Source organism: Callionymus lyra, chromosome 2 (genome assembly GCF_982586985.1).
Source record: "Callionymus lyra chromosome 2, fCalLyr1.hap1.1, whole genome shotgun sequence".
NCBI lineage: Eukaryota > Metazoa > Chordata > Actinopteri > Syngnathiformes > Callionymidae > Callionymus > Callionymus lyra.
Window position 1 is genome coordinate 30,325,292 of NC_141819.1, and position 21,030 is coordinate 30,346,321.

At 41.3% G+C, this 21,030-nt stretch overlaps 1 protein-coding gene across 1 annotated transcript; it reads right to left on the bottom strand.

Annotated features, from left to right (window-relative positions):
- Positions 1-605: 605 nt before the first annotated feature.
- lrrc52 (leucine rich repeat containing 52) lies at positions 606-19,487 on the bottom strand. Its single transcript, XM_087784621.1, has 2 exons — positions 18,387-19,487; positions 606-1,627 (listed from the first exon to the last, which is right to left on the bottom strand). The coding sequence occupies exons 1-2, from the start codon at positions 19,033-19,035 to the stop codon at positions 1,299-1,301; spliced, it is 978 nt and encodes a 325-aa protein (XP_087640747.1). The 5' UTR covers positions 19,036-19,487; the 3' UTR covers positions 606-1,298.
- Between the last annotated feature and the right edge of the window lie 1,543 nt (positions 19,488-21,030).

Below are 21,030 nucleotides of genomic sequence, written 5' to 3' on the forward strand. Positions count from 1 at the left end.
TTTCTTAACATGCCAGAAATACACAGACTTTAAGCTTTCCAATGTTATTCGATTGCTTAATAGGGTCTGAAGAGATCATTTGATAACAAATTATGGAAATATATCAATCGTATCATCAGAATAGTTAATGGATGAATTTTACATTTCAAATGTAGAAATAAACAAATGTATTGAAAAGTTGTTGTTTTTTAAATCAATTGTTTTTTTAATTTTGAAATAATTAAAATAAATAATTTGATATATGATTAAAGATAAATGAATTATTAGAGTTAATAGAAGAGCTAATCATTCTAAAAAAAAAAATTGAAATTCAACTTTTTAACATTTTAAGCCTATTCAATTATATAAATAACAATATAAAAATGTTGCACTTAACACAAATATTTTTATTCAATTAATTAAAAAAACAACTAATAAATATATAAATAGAGAAATTATTGAATTCAAATCAATAAAAAAGAATTTTCTTTATCTTTCAATATACAAGTTATTTAACTATTTCAAAAATTGATTTAATGTTCCAAAAAAGAACGGCAACAATTTAATAAAAAAAAAGTTATAGAACTACTCTAATGGCACTGATATATTTCCATACATATATTTTATTCAATGCTGTTGTTTTATTTTTGTTGTTTTTTTATCTAGCTCTTTAGCTTGACACAACTAAATCTCCAGCTCTTGTAAACTGTATTTACAAACGTAACTCAAACGTCTAGAAAAACTCCAGTAGGTGGCTTAAAAGTCTCTCAACTAGGTGAGTTTAGAGACACTTTTTCAGAATTACATTCAGGTTTTTCCGTAACGTGAAAGTAAATGCTCATCCAGGACAGGTTTGAGTCTTGAACAGACCACAGCGACTGCTCACTAGTTCAAGTGTGTTGCCTTAAGGCATTAGGATAATCCCAATTTTTCATCTAAAAGTTCCCTTTTCAATGAAGCATAGATAAGGCAGCACGCTCTACGTGGACCCCTGCTGCTCTTTATAGAAGCAAATGTGTGTCATGGTAACATTATACAAGGTGGTACACAAGAGCACTTCACACAGTATACAGGTAAATATGTCCACTCAGAGAAACCAGCTCCAGTGAGTGTGTATGTCTGTGCATGTACACATGTGTCGTGTGCAAAGTTCTATCAGGGTTATTGCTCGTGATAATCATTATACTGTACATGAGATGTGAAGGCGTGTCATCCCATGTCTCTTTCTCAACACAAAGACTCACACACTCCATCTGTCTGTTGAGGTGCATATTGCAGTACAGATCCATCCCCGGGCGATCTCTAGTGTCACTCGTCCGTCACACCTCCATGCCAGGTTTGCTCAAGTCTCCGTTCCCCTGGTTTCCTCCCCCAACGAACCCCTTCTTCCTTGCCCTGTCGTCCTCGTCGTCACTGTCCACCTCCTCGCTCTTGCGTTTGCTGTAGCGCTCGTACAGCACCATCAGCACGCCCATCACCCACGCCGACACCGTACCCGCCGAGAAGATCACGAAGCCGATGGCGATGAAGAAGAGGTAGTCCCAGTAGCCCAGGCCTTGATGGCAGTCCGCCCGCAGCTGCATGCCCACCTCGGCCAGACGCTGTCCCGTCAGCTCCGGGGGGTTCTGGCAAACTGTCTGTCCCTCATCTGGAGATCGGAGAGAGAAGACAAGGATCAACAGAACTGGAGGTTTTAAGGAGAGGAAACCAAAAATGGATGGAACTGTAAATTGTAACAGCAACAACCCCCCTGCTTATCTTGAACTAACTCAGTACTGCAGCCTCATAAATGAAGGTCAGGGGCTGCATCCTTTTAAGAACTACCTTAGTTGTGGAGTAATACTATGGAGTGTCACAGTAAGGCGGATCCCTACAGAGTAATACTATGGAGGCTTGAGGAGTAATACTACAGAGTGTTGTGGAGTAATACTATGGAATGTCACAGTAAGGCGGATCCCTACAGAATAATACTATGGAGGCTCGTGGAGTAATACTACAGAGTGTTGTGGAGTAATACTATGGAGTGTCACAGTAAGGCGGATCCCTACAGAGTAATACTATGGAGGCTCGAGGAGTAATACTACAGAGTGTTGTGGAGTAATACTATGGAATGTCACAGTAAGGCGGATCCCTACAGAATAATACTATGGAGGCTCGTGGAGTAATACTACAGAGTGTTGTGGAGTAATACTATGGAGTGTCACAGTAAGGCGGATCCCTACAGAGTAATACTATGGAGGCTCGAGGAGTAATACTACAGAGTGTTGTGGAGTAATACTATGGAGTGTCACAGTAAGGCGGATCCCTACAGAGTAATACTATGGAGGCTTGTGGAGTAATACTACAGAGTGTTGTGGAGTAATGCTATGGAGTGTCACAGTAAGGCGGATCCCTACAGAGTAATACTATGGAGGCTCGAGGAGTAATACTACCGAGCCTCGAAAAGTAATACTATGGAGCTTCGTGGAATAATACTAGAGTCTCGTGGAGTAATACTACACAGTCACGTTGAGTAATACCACAGACCCTCGCAGAGTGATACTACAAGGCCCGTCATAGTCGATAACCAAAGTCGTACTCAAAAAATTTAAGCGTTGTTTTCCAGGTAAAATCGCTTCAAGGTCAGTAAGTAGAATCAGAATTAATTGATTAAATAAGGCTTACCAGATTAAAAGGTGCACTGTCGATTTTTAAGAAGTAAAAAAAGGCAAGTGTGTCTTATAGTACAAAACATAGGGTGACCTTCCTTTTTTATTCTGCTTCTGTAAGAAGTCACCTTTCCTAACACGGTACCATGGTTAACTCGAGCCACTTAATACATTTGGTGAAAGGGGGAAGTACAACTCATTGGAAACAGTGGAAGAGGAAAAAAATAATCCTCTATACTGTTTAATAAACTGGACCAACAGGAAAACAGGATGGTATCTAGTGGTCACACGGGTATTAAAGACTGACCAGAGAGCCGGGGTACTTTGGTGGACAGTGATAAGATAACTGAGTTTTTTAATAGTAATAGATAATAGTTTTTGCTGCAGGTAGCAAACATTGAAGTGAAACACATTGTTTTCCTGAAAACTGTGAAAAACATAGTGGTTGTTGTCTCTGATGATAAGGTAAAGGACATTTCCAATTAAAAACCAGATCCAGCACACTGTGATCCTGTCTTGCAATGAACTTCATGTAGAGAAAGTTTAGGATTATTTGTATAATTTAGACGAAATTATTTCAAAATGATTAAACAGTGTTGTTTTGTGTCCACATTCTAACAGAAAAGAGTGTTATGAAATTCTTCAAATAATATTTTTTAAATTCTAGATTAAATCAACCATGAAAAATGGAAATTTCAATGCAACATAAACATACACACCATAAAAAAAAAAAAACTTGTTATGTGTTGAAATCAGAACGACGCGAAAAATTGCATAAGTAACACACACAAACACACACACAAACACAGCAGCGATCACCTGTGTGATAAAATAATCTCAGGAGACTCTATGGTTTTTGTAGGTCTTGTGTGTCGAGGACACGGCAGCATTAATATGCCACACACATGCACACGGAAGGTGAGTAAACTTGACGGCGAGCCTCTGACACATCACCCGCCCTCGCCCACCACTTCCTCCCGCATTCACATGCTACAATAACAAATCAGAGAGCAGACGCCCGGGAGCTGAGCGGCTGACGAAACATCTGTCACTCATTATGAGCAGCCAGTTAATCAGACGTCCCTCCAGTCAAGCGCTGTCGTTTGTATTCCTGGGGGTGAAGACGTCGCCTCCCGGGTCAAAGGTTATTGAAAAAAAAAATCACATGAGCACCGAGCGCCGGAATTTTGGTGACTCAACGTTTGCATGTCCTTCTGCTTCAATTACGGTGACTTTGCAGCATTAGCGTTTACAGTAGCTTCACCTATGTTAATTGGTGTGACAGAGGAGCGTCACAAGGCAGAGAAGGAGACGCTCGCTGCATATCTGATGATGAGATAACAGGAATAAAGTCTGCTGTTTTTTTTCCTCCCCACTTTATCTGGTTCATCACTCGCTACCGGCGCAGCTAATTCTACCACTTTTTCCTCCCGCCCTTCTTTGCATGCTGAGTTATATCCTGCAAATATACAACAGCTAATTGTGCGATCTTGAATAAAACATACCCGACTCTAACAGCAGAGAGGGAGAAAGGCTTTCTCTGGCCAATGTTCCTTTGATGCAGTGAGCCTGACCTCAGATGAGAGAGCAAGTGAATGGAGCGATACTTATCTGGCGGCGGTCCTGCTCACTGATGGGCTATTGCTGCTCACAACCTTAATTAAACTACACTCTTCTACCCATGAAGTCAAAGGTCCGGGCTATAGAAAAAACAGATGGGGACTGGACTGCGACAACAGGCCGACACGATGAGTGTGTCGGAGAGTCATTGTCTGGGACATTTAAGTGAAGGAACCATCATTTTTAGAGATTGGTACAGAAGCTGGAATATTTTGGGATTATTGAAGGATAAAAATGACATTTTCATATAATTGGATCGTATAACATAATCTGGTACAAACTGGTAACAAATATCAGTGTAAATTATATATATATATATATATATCATTAGTCAGAGAACAGCTCCATGGGACAGCTAAGCTACTCTGGAAAGAAAGCAGGTCGAGCATGTACGATAGTTTGGTCAAGACCAAGAGAGTCTGGTCCAGCGGTCTCAAACTCAACTGGTCGAGGGGGAGCACCGGAGGTTCATTCGTGAAGGGACTGGAGGTAGTTTCACTCTGAGGTGAGGTCAACGATCCGTTACAAGGCACAGATAAAAAGACAACCACTCACACACACAGACAGCAAGCAATTAACCTCTACATCCAGGTTGTCAGACTCAATGACAAAGACTTGTGAGTCTCGAGCGGAACTAAATGTATATTTACCAACAGGAAGTATGAGTCTGATTGCAATATTGTCTTTTCATTCTTTGAGGTCCTCATTTTCTCTGTGTGTTTCCTCAATCAAACATCAAATTCCTTTCCTTCAAAATCATTGTTTCCCTTATGATTGTTTACTTGTTGACATCCATAATATCTGGTACTTGTCTTATCTTAAACACTGACATTTTTGTTGATGAACATTCATCTACTTTTAGATCAAACCAAATGTCATGCAGGACACATAAAATGACTTGGGGCTTAAGCACATTTTCTAATGTGAATATTTCAATGAAAATAGAGTTTTGTACAAACAGACACATACTGATGAGTACAATAGAGTCCAACATCTATTTAAGAGACACTAAAATAAACACATTAGTTTCCCTTCAAGTGAACAAACAGCGTGCATATTAGCATGTTAATTGTTCCATAAAAACATGTTTGAAAATCAATACAGTACTCCAAATGATATCCATGCTTTCTCTGAACACACAGCTTCTTTTTTATTAAGAACCTGGACTAGTAAAGTTTTTCAACACTGTATCTCTTGTTAGTTTCGCCTGCACGTCCCGGGTGTTAACCTCGCGCCCATCTTCTCCATATATCTCCCCGTCTGTCTCTGAAGGCCATTAGCTCACATGGATTTACCTTCGTCACTCTCTGGCACCATCTGGGAAGGTCTGGGCCGCTCCGTCTCATTATCCAGCCAACTTTGCCTCCAGCTAAGTGTGACGATCCTATTTCTTGTGTGTGTGTGTTTGTTAGTGTCCAGTGGGGTTTCAGGTGCAACTTTCAGCCTCATGATGTGTGTTAACACAAAGAAACGTGCAAAAGCTTGTGTTGACACGAAGGCAAATTAGGGTTTTTTAGCTGCGTCTTTGTAAAGCTGAAGGCTTATCCTGGACCAAATGAGTGACAGAATGGTTTTGAAATGGCATTAAACTTTATTCTGTCCATCTTTTTGCAAAAGTCTGCAAATTAATGCCGAAGATGGTTGAAATATGTCTTATCTCAAACGTTAAAGGAACAATTTACATTTTGTCATTGATTTTAAAAAGTTTTTTATTTCCTTTCAATTTGTTTTATTTCCTTTTCGTGCAGCTCCCTTGTGATTCTTCCATGGCACTCAGCTAGAAACATGGTGCGACCATCAATCATGCAGCAGCTACATCAGCTTCCTGGTTCCAGTCCGTGGTGTCAGATTGTGGACCTCAGTGCTGCATTTTGAGACTGTTGACCACCAAATTATTCCACAAAGACTAGAAGACCAAATAGGTATAAGAGGTAGTTGGTTTAAATCTTACCTATCAGACAGAAATAATTATGTTCACGTCAACCACCTCTTATTGACACACACTAAGGTCAGCTATGGTGTCCCACAAGGTTCTGCTCTTGGTCCAATCCTATTCATAATCTATATGCTTCCACTAGGGGACTTGATCAGAAGACACTTTATAAACTTTCACGCTGATGACACTCAACTTTATTTGTCAATTAAGCCAGAAGAAAGAAATCAGCTAAAACAACTACAGTCCTGTATTACAGATATCAAGTCCTGGAAGACCCGAAACATCCTTTTACTGAACTCACACAACACTGAGCTTCTACTAGTGTGTCCAAAATCTCAGACAATCCCTAACTAATGATCTACATTTTCAGCTTTTGTTACCTCCAGGCTGGACTATTGTAACTCTCTTCTGTCAGGATGTTCAAAAAAGTCTCTCAGAACTCTTCAGCTCATTCAGAGCTTGTGTCCTGACTAAGCCTAAGAGATCATATTTCTCCTGTGCTGTCCGAGGCACTAAGCAGCCCACTGACACCAAAGGTGTCTAAAGTTTTTAAATGTGTATGTATTTCTAAACGTGTATTGTTTTGTTGTTCAAGCGCTTTGTGAACCTGAGAAGCACTTTACAAACAAAAATTACTTACTTACTTATTTATTCTCCCATTGGTAATTATTGAAGAATCATAATAATGTGATCAGTGTATTAAAATAATATAATTGATTATCTTTAATAATATATATGAAGTTATTTTAGTAACAAACTGATAACTGCCGTTCTGGTCAAACTTGGAGTAGCTCAAAGATGCAAAAAAGTTGGTGACCCCTGGTCAAGCGGCTTCACGCTTTCATCCAAATATATCAGCCTTCTAGGATTTTACGATCTATTAGTTTACCACAAATCTCTTAATAGTAAGTAGACATAAAGTCACGGCCTCCAGTTTTCAACCCTGTTTGCTGTGGAACCGAGTCATTTCATTCCAATAACCAAACATTTCTAGTCTTTCTCTCAGGATATTTAAATACTAAATCTATGTTTTGGATAAAGATTTGTCACTTTTGTCTGACATAATGCAAATATCTTCAAAGATGTCTTCTCCTAGATGCGATGAAATAGTATTCATTGGTGTTGCTGCCAGTATGTGGCGTCCTAGCTGCTATAACAACATTGATCCTCTGTCATCTGTCGGTATGAGCAGCTGTAAGAGGTGACAAGAGTCCCTTTTATTTTAGGTCCAATCGCATAAGTCTGAGCCCTCATCCATCAAACATATTTCATCCTGGTCCAGCTGCCATTTAGAGACACCCGCATTACGTCTTCAGAGACAAAAGAAAAATAATTTCACCATTACTGGAAAAGTCGGGAGAAGGTGGCCGCCATGATATTTTATCTTGTATTGTCATCACTCAGGAGGCTGACACACTCATCTCTGTCATCATGCATTGTGCCCTTGACATTTGCAGCCAATCGTCCAGATTTTTCATTTCACGGTACTTGGTAATGCATACATGCCCCCTCAGAACCTTCATCTTGTTATTAATATTAAATTAGATTATTTGATTTAATATGAATTCACTTAAAAACAGATTTGGACAAGCGAAGAAAGAAGGCATGACAAACACCAGCAGTTCTTTGTATCCTTTTTGTCCACCTCCAATACCTTTTATCCACCAGTTTAATCTACAATCTCTGAAACATGATGAGTGCACTCTTGTTCATCATTAATAAGTGTTTGTTTTTAAGAAATCAGAGAAACACACAATATAGTTTCTTTAATTTAACTATATTTTTCTTCATGTCATTCAATTTGTCCAAACCATTGTAACTGTAGTCGCACCAGATATTAAAATAACAAATAAAACTAAATAAAGCAATGTGTTAGAATTTTTTTTTTCATGGCTGTTTTGTTTTTTTCAACTTTAAAAGTGATCCACAAACGGAGCCACAGCTTGGCATCAATTGAATCGAGAATTCTCTGTAACACAACACTGGTTGTGCAAGCAAACGTAACAGAGTGAACCACTGACCGCACATGAGAAACCCTGCAGCCAAATGACCTGCTGCAGAGTGGATGCTTCACGGACAAAAACACTAAAAGCACACAGAAAGAAGGCTGTCTTTCTCATAGAAAAATCGCTTTTGAACAAGATATAAAATAACCTTTTGTACGAAAGAAGGGACTGACCACAGCGTATTGCCTTGATTCCATGTTGCATCAACGTGTGAGTCACTGAGTCCAAAACATCCCCTGAAAGGTTTTTCAAAAATGTTTCTGGAACAAACATCAACAACATCCCTTTAACTTCGTCTGCATATTCGTCAAATAAATGGGGGGAAGTGGAGCTCATGTTATGTGTATGAATAGATCATGAGTTAACCTAGTAAAGTATTAACCTAAGGGGTGTAGAGCGGCTCCTGTGCACAGGGCTATTTATATACAGATTAATTATGAGAATGCATATGGTGATCAAGGTGGTGCTGCACAGTCGTCTACTCCACATATGCCCCCATCATTGCAGCGATTATCAATGCTGTTACTTTAATGATGTGCTTGATATTTGTGCGGGGAAACATGAGTTAGATAATCCGTGAAATTTAAGAATACGTCTGAATGTGTCTTCTTTGTTCTCCGGTGCACAAAGAAAAACTTAGTCACTATTACGTTGTCACATGATGGAGTTTAAATGTTCACAGCAGGTCCTTCTGCTTGACGAATAAAACGTACTTACTTACTAAAATAGTAACATCAGAAAAAGGAACATCAGGAGAAGAATGAAATGAAACCCTTGACGACAATGTTGTTTGTAAAGTGATACCTGACAACACTTGCCGTAGACTGACACTGTTGCAATGACTTTAATATTAATCATTTGATTGCTCATGCAGGCAGATGCTGCACAATTAATTTATTTTAAATTAGTTTATTTATTAGTTTCCTTTACACCGATTTACAGTATATTTTCTAGGTTTTATGCAGTTGTACGATCAAACTTTTTCACTGTCAATCAAACCATTTTCAACCTTAATCAAACACATTTTAACTGTTATGAAACAACTTTCAACTATTTACATTTTTTATATAAAATTAAACAATTTCCAACTGGCCTTAAGCAGTAGAAACAGCACAAAAAAAACATAATGAAGTGAAGTGTTCAAATTCTGTATAAAGAAAAATTTAATAATGTGTTACTGTTTACTTTTGGCCTGCATTCGTTTTCACTTCATCCAATGAGTCCCTCTATGGTGTTAGTCGTCCTGAAACTTCCACGTGTTTTCATCACCTAATTATATATTTTTAGTCATTAAATATTTAAAATAATAAAAATTAAAAAGTACACTCAAACTCAGTCAAATATGAATTAATAAGATAGAAAGTGTAATAAACAAACATCAGTTGGAATTTTAATGAATATTTATGTCCAAAATAATTCTTGTTTAATATCATTTCCTGAGCATATGGTCACTCTGATATGTGTTTTAGGTCTAGTATATACGGTAACCCAAGCTGTTTACTGTATTTTTAAAACAATCCTCTAAATGATCAAACTTTATTTGGATTAAGGTAAGGTAAGGTAAAACTTTATTGATCCCTCAGGAGGTCTCCTTTGGGAAATTGTTTTTTACCAATAGCCAGCAATTTTTCATAAACAATAAAAAAATAATACATAAAAAATAAAATAAGAAGAACATAAAGAGGAAGAACAAGATGACACAATCTAAGTCTAAAGACAAAGACAAAGAACATAGGTCAGGGGAAAAACAACAAAGACAAAGATACAAAGACTAACATGGAACAGAACATCCAGATACTCTCACTCCACTCCTGCCCCCGAACTCAGAATTGTACAATTTAATAGCCCGAGGGATGAATGAGTCCCTGAGTCTATTTGTTTTGCACCTGGGTAGGAGCATTCGTGCACTCATTCTGCTTCTCTGCTCACTGATGACAGTGTTCAGAGGATGACTGTCATCATCCATGATGGACAGTAGTTTGTTCAATGATATCCTCTCAGCAACTGTCACCAGTGAGTCCAGCTTCATTCCAACCACAGAACCAGCCCTCCTGATCAACCTGTCCAACCTGTTGACACTCCTCTTGGACACATTTCCACCCCAACACACCACAGCATAGAACAGGACACTGGCCACCACAGACTGGTAGAACATGCAGAGGAGCTTCTTGCAGATGTTAAATGATCGAAGCCTCCTCAGAAAGTACAGTCTACTCTGAACCTTCTTATACACATGGTCTGTGTTGCAGGACCAGTCCAGTTTACTGTCCATCCACACACCGAGGTACTTATAGTTGTCCACTATCTCCACCTCGTCGCCTCTGATGGACACTGGACGTGGCTTTGTCCTGGACCTCCCGAAATCCAAGACCAGCTCCTTGGTTTTTGAGGTGTTCAGCTGCAAGTGGTTCCTCTCACTCCAGTCCACAAAGTCACGTATCAGACTCCTGTACTCGTCTTCGCTGTTGTCCCTGATGCATCCAACAATGGCAGTGTCGTCAGCATACTTCTGGACGAGACTCAGCTCTGAGTTGTAGCAGAAGTCTGAAGTGTAGATGGTGAAGAGGAGAGGGGCCAGTACTGTCCCCTGAGGTGCTCCTGTACTGCACACCATAGTGTCAGACTTGATGTCCTTCAGCCTGACATACTGTGGTCGATCAGTAAGATAGTCCGTAATCCAGGAGACCAGACCAGGGTCCACATGCATCTTAGTCAGTTTGTCCTGCAGCAGAGTGGGTTGGATAGTGTTGAAGGCACTAGAAAAGTCCAGGAACAGGATTCTCACTGAACCGCTTCCTTTATCCAAGTGGGAGTAGGTCCGATGCAGGAGGTGAAGGATGGCATCTTCCACACCAACTGCTGGCTGGTAGGTAAACTGCAGGGGGTCTTGCGCGTGCAGGACTTGTGGCGTGAGATGTTTGAGGACCAGCCGCTCCAGTGTCTTCATCAGCTGCGAAGTCAGTGCCACCGGTCTGTAATCGTTCAGCACACTCGGTCGGATCTTTTTAGGGACTGGAACGATACAGGAAGTCTTCCACAGAGTTGGTACTTTCCCCAGCCGTAGACTGAGGTTGAAGACATGCTGGAGTGGCTCAGCTAGTTCAGCAGCGCAGGTCTTTAGCAGTCGAGCAGACACCTTATCAGGACCAGCAGCCTTCCCTGGACGAATCCTCCGAAGTACATCCTGTACCTGGAGTGAGGTGAAGCTGGGAAGTGGTTCTGTGGAGCTGGGGGGGGCACAAGAAGGTGGGGCAGGTCCTGAGGCGGGCAGCAGTGAGGGTGAGGTGACCTGCTCAAACCTGTTGAAAAAGTTGTTCAGTCCATTTGCCTCATCCACCGTGTCCACTGCAGTCAGAGAGGCCTTGGTCTTGTGTCCAGTGATGGTTTTAACACCATCCCAGACCTCTCTTATTTCTTCTCGGCTCAGCTTCTCCTCCAACCTCCTCCTGTAGGTGTCCTTTGCCTCCTTCAAGCATCGCTTCACCTCCTGCTGAGCTGACCTCATGGCGTCCCTGTCTCTGCTCCTGAATGCCACTTTCTTCCTGTTAAGGACATCCTTGACCTCCTTTGTTACCCACGGTTTATTATTAGGGTAACAGCGGACAGTCTTAGTAGGGGCGACAACGTCCAAGCAGAAATTTAAATAATCTGTTAGACAGTGTGTCTGTCCCTCGATGTCCTCACCATGAGACCTCAGCAGCACATCCCAGTCTGTTGTTTCAAAGCAGTCTCTGATGGCGTCCTCCACAGCTGGTGTCCACTTTCTGATTGTCTTAGTGGTCACAGTCTGTCTCTGCACCAGAGGAGTGTACTGTGACTGAAGGTGGACCAGGTTGTGATCGGACCTTCCAAGTGGAGGAAGAGGTTTGGTTCTGTAGGCGTCCTTCAAGTTGGAATAAAGAAGTTCAATTGTCCTGTTATTCCTGGTGGGACAATCCACGGCCTGATGGAAAGTAGGCAGAGTAGAGTCCAGGTTGGCATGATTAAAGTCTCCAGAGATGATGATAAACGCGTCAGGATGTTGATTCTGAAGTCGAGCTGTCATTGTGTGGATCTTCTCACAGGCAGATGCAGCCGCAGCGCTCGGAGGAATGTAGACACACAGCGCGATCACGTGACTGAACTCACGCGGTAGATAATATGGACGCATGCTGACAGCCAACAGTTCTAAATCTTGACAACAAGAGACTTTCTTTACAGTAACGTGTCCCGGGCTACACCAGCGTTTATTCACGTACATGATCAGACCTCCTCCTCTGCGCTTCCCACACGCGCGCGCGTCTCTGTCCGCTCTGACGGTGCTGAAACCAGGCAGCTCCACGAGTGAGTCCGGAGTCAGCTGAGTGAGCCACGTCTCCGTGAAGATCAACAAGCTGCTCTCTCTGTAGATCCGCTGGTTGTTGAGGGCAGACAGCTCGTCGATCTTATTCGTCAGTGAATTGACGTTCCCCATCGTGATCGTTGGGATCGTTGGTCTGTGACGTCTCCGATTGTCCGTTAGCTTAGCCTTTAGCCTCCTCCCTGCCCGACAGCCTCTGTAACGGCGCTGAAGTTCGATCGGGATCTTGTGGCGATCTCCAGCCCGTGCCATTGACTTCAGCGACAGTAGATCCTCTCTTGAGTAAACAAGACGATTCCTTCCATGTTCAAAAGTATCCATTTAAAAAGATTATAGTAAAAAATTAATAAAAAACAGAAAATTATAGAAATTGCTGCGGAGCTACTGGAAGAGGCAGCCGTCCTCGTCGGCGCCTTTAATGTATCCGTTATGTATGCCGTTAATGTTAATTAAAGATTAACAACAAAATCAACATACGGATAAATGCCTCTATCTAGAATTCAGAAGTTTTTCTAAACACTGACCCCTGATGTCATTTAAAAACCCTTTGATTCAAACCATTAATTTAGGGTCAAACCTTAAGTAATAATCCACTTCTGTCGTGGATGAACAGTTCTGACTTTAATTCCTGAAAATAAATCAGGGTCATTGTTCTTGGGTTGATCTAAAATGGTCACAAGCAAAGTCAGAGTCTTTCTGGAGCTCCTGACAATCAGACTATAAATGTCGGACAACCGAATATAACCTAATAATCCTGACGTTGACAAACGTAATGAAGTTTATGAAATAAATCAGAAACACAAAATACCTATTGGAATATTCATCTCAAAAACGTTTGTTCTGTCTTTGTCCTTAAGATCCAATCTAAACAAACGGAATTCTAAGTGTTTTTTTTGTTTCTCTTACTTGATCTTTAAATATTTATTTGTTTATTCATATTTTTGTAGTGTTTGTTTAGTGTTTTCAGTGACAAAAACAAACCTGTAGAATTAATACAAGCTCATACTAATCTTGAGTTGAGGACGACATGAACTTTTTTTGTGAAACCATGATTTCAAGCCACTCTCTGTGCTTACCCTGAAGTGTTTCAAAATATTATTTCTGGCCCAGCAGGAAAGGTGAATTTGAATGTTCTGTTGGCAGCATGAGGACTCCGCTCATCATAATCATTATTGTGAACATGGGCGATGGACAAAAACACGACTGATTTATGAGTGTTTTGACAACTTTAATAGTGGACGCTGTGCGTGTATAATTTTTAAATTCAGCGTGAAAGTGGAGCATCCCGGGAAATAAATAATTGTGTCCAATTTTCCACGGTGAACCTGACCGTACCTGCTCCTCACCCCTCGTAACACTCACAGCTCAAGTAGCTTCCCCTTCATCCTGCTAAACGCTCCATCCCGGGGTTGACTCAAACTATGAATAGCTTGACTCTCCTCATCGCATCCACTAGGGCTGAATAACTCACGCCTTCACACTCCTCTCTTCTCAAATGCAGCATTAGTCAGAATACCAGAATTCCTCCCTTGCATCAATTCTCCATATGATCCCTTCTTCCTCGGGCAGAGGATGAGTGAAGGTCAGGTAGCAACAGCTTTCTCTCCTCCTCCCTCTATCGCTTTGTGTGATCAGCTTTTCTCTCCATCACATCCTCTCTTCCATCCCACACAGACGTGTTAACAGTTATCCTCCCTTGAGCCATATTTGTAATTTCCATCATAATTGTCCATCCATTGCTCTCCTTTTCTGCGCTGTCATCTTCCCACTGCCTGTCATCCAACTTCAATTTGCATGCACACACACACACACACACATGGACACACACCTGAGAGCCCTCCTGTGCCTCAGGTGATCACATCACAAACACACCAGATCACATCAATCTTGGTTTGTATGTAACACCTCCAAATGTACGGGGACATCGAATATTGGACACACACACAGTCACAGACACACACACACACACACACAGTCTCTCACACACACACAGTCTGAAGAATTTGATTTGCTTCTATACAGCAGATGGACGTGAGAAATGACTCCTGATGATAAATAATGTAACATGTATCTGTATAAAAATGAAATTAATAAAGTCGTTTTTCAAAGTGTCATCCTAACTGTTGCTGCTACTTTTGTAGCCATTTTGTTTCAATGATTGTATCTCCCTGTAGGTTTAAACTAGGGGCGTCAGCCTCAATCATGAGGACGTCTTCCAACAATTTGAGTCACAGGCCCAGAATAATTGTATGTATACAACTGTCTTTAACAGGAAGTGTGAGTTTGATTGAAATATTGTACATTTTTTGTCTCTCCTTGGACGTCAGATTTACTCTTATTTAAAGTCTTGGTCTAATTGTTGACATTCCTTACTTTTGTTCTTCATCTCATCTTGAATAATACCATCTTTATAGTTGACGACATCAACATGACAGGCCACATAAAACAACTAGACCGGCCCGAGTTGTTAAACCACACATGTGGATTTAACTAAACGTTAAAAAGATTTGTTATTCTAGTGTATATAGTCGTATACGTGACGTGATGTTATAGTTTGATGGTTCCAAGTGTTTCCTTCCTGAGATAAGTTTTATTAAAAACTTCACAACTTGACCGTCCACATCTGTTTTATCTAAAACACACCGAGATAGGAGAGGAACTGCCTTTAGAAGGAACTCTCTGATGCGCTGCCAAAAACAGTCGGTGGCAGATTTGATAAAGAGGAACAGTATAAGCAGCAAGACAGACTCACTGTAAACACGACTTGATGATGTTGGTAATAATTGAGAGTGCTGTAGAAAATCAATCTTGGTTTCTGCTCACACCTGCCTGTATAGACACTTGTTTTTAAACTCCCCCTCCTCATCTGTCTGAAGCAAAACCTTTTTAGGAAGGACGTGGACATTTTTAACTTCGTCTATTGATCTTCGGTTGTATTGAGGAAGTAGTTGTTATCTGTCAACTTTGTTCTGCTTATCTAAAGTTGGTCCCCCTCCATAAATAAATAAATGTACATATAATTTAGTATTTGAAATGTATATTAACTGTGAATGTCTGCTTTTTTGCTGTTCACACAACATGTTCCATTCATCACCAGCAAAATAAAACTATTTGGAAAACTATTGTTGATATGATAGTTTGACATGAACTAGTTTTTACAAGCACAATCTAGAATTCTGTGTGGGGGGGCCGCTCAAAAAGAAGGTTTTGCTACATGAACCAACTTATTAAAACAACTTTCAAATTTCACAGCACTTCTGAAAAAGCTGTAAGAGTAAACTCTCAAGGCGATAAGGATTCATGCCAAAACATCTTTAATTAATGGATAAATAAAGGATAATTAAAATAAATAAATAAATGAATGCCATGCCTCTGTAAAATTGCAGAAACACCATTATTGCAGAGAAAGTAAGTAAGTAATTATGAGTAATTAAACATGCACAGTATTCACAACTGAATATGCTTCAACAATTATAACCCTTAAACCCTATAACCCTTTAATTATCTTAGGTTTAATTAAATACTTTTTGATTCAGATGAAAAAATCTCTATTAAAAAACGTGCCTCAGTTTGCACATGTTACTGTACTTGTTTAACATCATATCACATACACATGTAAAAATCTCAAGATATAGGAACATACAGACTGGACCAAACCATTTTTTTTCTTCCTATTCAAGTAGGATTTTAATTATTTTTATTTAATGCTGATATTGGGACCAAAGAAAAGGTCACTCTACGTAGCCGAATATTCAGAAAGAAACCATTGGATCAGTGAGAAAATGGTAATAATCCTAGTGAAATATTACAGCGTAATTGCATTAACCAGTGCAAAATAGCATCAATCTAAAATGTTATTTTTGTTTCTCATTTAAAGCCAACATCTGGTGAAACACAACAAACAGGGATTTTGACTAAAACAGAGGGCAATAAAACCTAAACGCATGAGAGGGAAATCCTGCACAATTAGTTTAAATATAGTGGTTGTAATTCTCCTTCTGTTTTTTTTTTTGTAAACCTAAAGAATCCACCAGCAACACAGAAGCCTCTGTGTTTATCATATAAATGATGCGTCAGCACTTCCACAGGTCTGTTATCTATATTTCCTCGCTCGTCTGTAACTCTCTTATCGCTTTAGTAACACTTTCGTGGGGTCATTAGTCTCCAGAATGAAACCCCTGTTGCTGAGTTGCCTGGTATTGCTTCTCATCTGTTATTTTGACAGAGAAATAAACGAGCATTGCTTTACAAAAAATACTGAACATAAAGGCTACGTGTTATGCAAATGTGTCTCTTTAAAGTTGAACCTTATTGAAATCAACGTACTATCATTGTAGATAATTGAACAGACAAATGTGTTTATTCGTCGTTTCATCCGCCCACGTGTTTTTCTGGCGGAGCGGTGAGTGTTTCCCCGAGTAACTGTCTCTGTGTGAGTTTATGTGTGATCTGAAGATTAGCTGAGCCACCAGGTTAGACCCCGAGGGAAAAGGGACTGAGCTAAAGGAGAGGTTGAGACTCGCTGTCTCACCTTCACACACTCAACACTGCTGCTGAATAAATCCACGTACTTATGAAACATGAAAGACAATGAAACACAACACGGCTTGTTGCGACGCTCCCAAGCAGAGTCGGTGAGCGAGTGGAGCTTCGTTTGGAATTAAATTCTAAATAACCTATAGAATCATTGCTATACTTGTGATTTAAAAAAAAGTGTTTTAACCAGACAAGTGTCTTGACTGGACTGTGTGTTACTAACATGTTATTCTGCTTGTGAACGTAGCAACCACCCTGTTTGAATTCTAAAAAGGCTCTTCTTATTCCTGTCACATGGCTCCACAAACAGCTGCCGCCCACTAAACACACAGTAACATAAAACACGTAGGGTTTGGTTCCAGAATCGCTGCAACACTCTCCGTCTGTGGCCCGTCATTAGAGAACAAAACCTCCCGTCACGTGATTGTTTCCCATTCACTCGGTTGACTCTGGACACGTCTCTCTCATAGATATGAGGTCAGTCACAAATGTGACAAACTGCTCCTCGAGCTGGAACCCCCTGTTTTAGATGGGATACGATAAGAAATAGTCCATTTCACAGGTAAAAAAAAAAAAGGGATAGTAACGGTGACATTTTTTAAAGAGCTCATCTATTGGACCAGACACAAATTGAATGACCTTCCTGCAAACCTTGTGCACATAAAAGTCGCTTCATTTTTGTATTTTTTCACTTTAAGTTTGACTGGTTTATGGGCCGAACTATTGACTTGAATCTATTCGACTTTCCAGGGGATATTTTCTGCCTGTCGCTGCAATCGCCGCACAGCAAGAATGGTTGCTGGTTCACTTCCCGGTTAGGGGGGGGGGCAACTTGAGACCTTTCTGTAGTTTGTTTGTTCTCCCCGTGTTGCGTGGGTTTACTCCGGTTTCCTCCCACAGTCCAAAAACAAACATAGGTTGATTGGGAACTTGGGGAAACTATCCGTAGGCATCCTATCCAGGGTGTCCCCCCTGCATCTCGCCCAAAGAACCTCCCAAGGTCAGAAGTTTACGAGCTCAATTTCAAGCATTTTATCTTCATCAAAGTGGACGCATTTTAAGTTTCATGGGGATCTTCTGCCCCTCTTGCTGCCCCCCTTACAATAAACAAAATGGGCTGAGATTCTTGATATTTCACTTCATGCAGTAATGGATCTAACGCCTTGCAAATTGAAGGGTCAGGACAGTGACGAATGTCCTGCTTACATTGATTGAACCCCCATTATCACATTATCTCATTGAGTCAAGATTATTGATGGAGACACCTTGGAGGGTCCTTGATACACACACACGCCCCCCTCATCGAGTGTTTCCATCCTTACCTTGGAACTTGAAGCCCTCAATCTGCACCCACAGACACAGGTCCTCGGTGTCACAGTCGCACCTCCAGGGGTTCCCGCTGAGACCCAGAGAGCGCAGGGTCGGCAGGGCGATCAGGGTGCTGATGTTCAGAACCGTCAGGTTGTTCCGGCTCACGTCCAGCACCTGCAGAGCCATGTTCTCCGAGAAGGCGTCCGGGTGGACCTCGCTCAGGCACGGGTTGTCCGTCAGCCGCAGCATCACCAGGGACGCCAGGGGTCCGAAAGTCCGGTCCTCGATCAGCAGCAGCGTGTTGAACGACAGGTCCAGGTACGCCAGTTTCCTCAAGTTCCCGAACGTGGACTCGGAGATCTCCGTCAGGGAGTTGTTGCTGACGTCCAGGTAGACCAGGTCCGACAGGTAGTTGAGCTGCAGCGCCGGCAGATCCGGGATGCGGTTGTTGGAGATGATGAGCTGCCGGGTGGCCAGAGGCAGGTCGCAGGGGAACAGGGTCAGATCCTGCCCGGCGCACTGGACCACCAGCTGGTCGTCGCACACGCATCTGTCCGGGCAGCCGGCGGTCAGAGCCGGGGAGGGCGCGACCCCCATCACGAAGAGAAAGATGAAGAGGAGCCGGAGGGACTGCGCGCTGGGCTCGGGCAGGAAACGCATGGCGACGCCGCCCGGAGCGTCATGGACTCCGGCTGAGTTGGACCAGGACTCGCCGGCGCTCTCCGGGCATCCTGCATGGGTCTGACGGAGGTGCCGTGGAACTAAAGACGAGTCCACCGGATCCCTCGTGCTCGGAACTAGTCAGTTTTTTTAGAGAAGTGTCTCCAAGTCTCAGAGAGCAGCGCTCATCCTCTCCAGGGGGTGACCGGGGGGCGCGCGCCTCTCCGCGGGGAGCCTCGGCGGAGATCCGCGCACTTTTGAGATGATCCGCATCTCAGGCGTCACCAGCGGAGTGCATCGTCCGGACGAGTCCCAGACCAATGTCATGTGTTAAAAAATCCAACGTAACACCGGGTTCTGGTCCAGAGGTCTCGGTCACAAGCGTCCTTGACTGGAGGTTCTGGTAGCGACCCGTCAGCGCCGCTAGACCGGGTCTGGAGTGAGGAGAGAGACGTGCGTCCTTCTGCTGCGCTCCGGCAGACTGACGAAGTGCGTGTGCGTCTGCGTTCGTGCGTGTGCCGTGGACAATGATGTGGCTTTTGAAAGTGACGTCACCGGGGGTCAATCTCCTGAGACTGTGCCACCATTACGTTGTTGAGAAGAAAAAAAATGTCACATCTGTTTAATTCATCCACGTATTTATAATTTTGTTTTAATAACGAAAATACATTTTGATTAAAAAATAATAAATGACGCAAACCCCTCTCATGTGCGTATTAGATTCACTTTTGATTCATATGTGCGTCTATAGGACAGTAGTCGACTTCATTTCCTCAGGGTCCACATTATATTGTGACTGTCAATCCAACAGCAAATAGCCAAAAACAAGACAAGAGAACAGAAAAAAAAGAGAAATAAAAAAATAAACCCATTATTTATAGCCAATTCATTGAAAATGCATGTGAAATAACTTTTTTTTTCAAAATATGATCTCAATATTCACACATATTATTTTGAGGGGCAATAAATGTTCACCAGAAGGAGAACAGAACTTAATACTATTCATTCATTAATACAATAATGAATATAAAGTAAAATTACATTATTATTGCATTTTAATTCTGAACTTGCATACAAATTTAAACTTGCGTTTGTAAAGAACTTGTATGTGATTGTGATTAAATAAATTGTTATAATAATTAATTAAATACATGTTTAGCATCATTTATATTCCTCTTTTATCCGCAATGACCTGTGTTGACCTTTTTTCATTACATTATGCTGTCTCTGTGATTTTACATTTTTATTTCTTATTACCTATGAATCGTAATTCATATTCAATAAATTGGAAGAAATGTGGTCTGAGCTTTCCTTTGGACTAAAAGCTTTATTGGCATGATCATGCATTTTCCAGTCAGAGCCAGTGACACTTTTGAGAAATGGCAAACAAACAATGCTTGTTTCTCTCTCTCTGCTGATGGGCTTCAGCCTCCTGCAATTCATCTCACCGGTTTAAATACATTCTTCCCCCACCTCACCAGGGCTTGTTGACACTGCAATAGATTTGGATGGGTCTTGTGTAAGAGTATCGTTATTATTCTACTTGTTGTTCTACTGCATAGAGCCACTTACATTTGATTTTATGAGGCCATTATTCACTTTCCTCCGCTGACATGAGGCTGATAAGGTTCTGATACCGGCAGCTTGTGTCTTGTTAGAGTGAAGCTGATGACATTTGAGTTCAAGTAGAGGGTGAATATAATGATGTGGTATAATAATCAAACATGCTTGATGCCACGCAGCAGACAATAATGGCAAGAGAAAGAAAACACTTGTAAAAATCTACTATAAATCAAAGGCTCGTATGAAAAACTGTAGCTTAATGTTTAGTTAATGTTTTGCTTTATCGTCCAGAGCAGAGACTTGTAACGTTCACACTGAGGTCGACCATTGTTTTTCACTAAATATCACAAGAACAGTAAAGCTTAGGAACAAATTTAACATGAAAGGTTTAAAGTTGTATTAAATCTACTGTTTTTTTCCCTGGTGAAATAA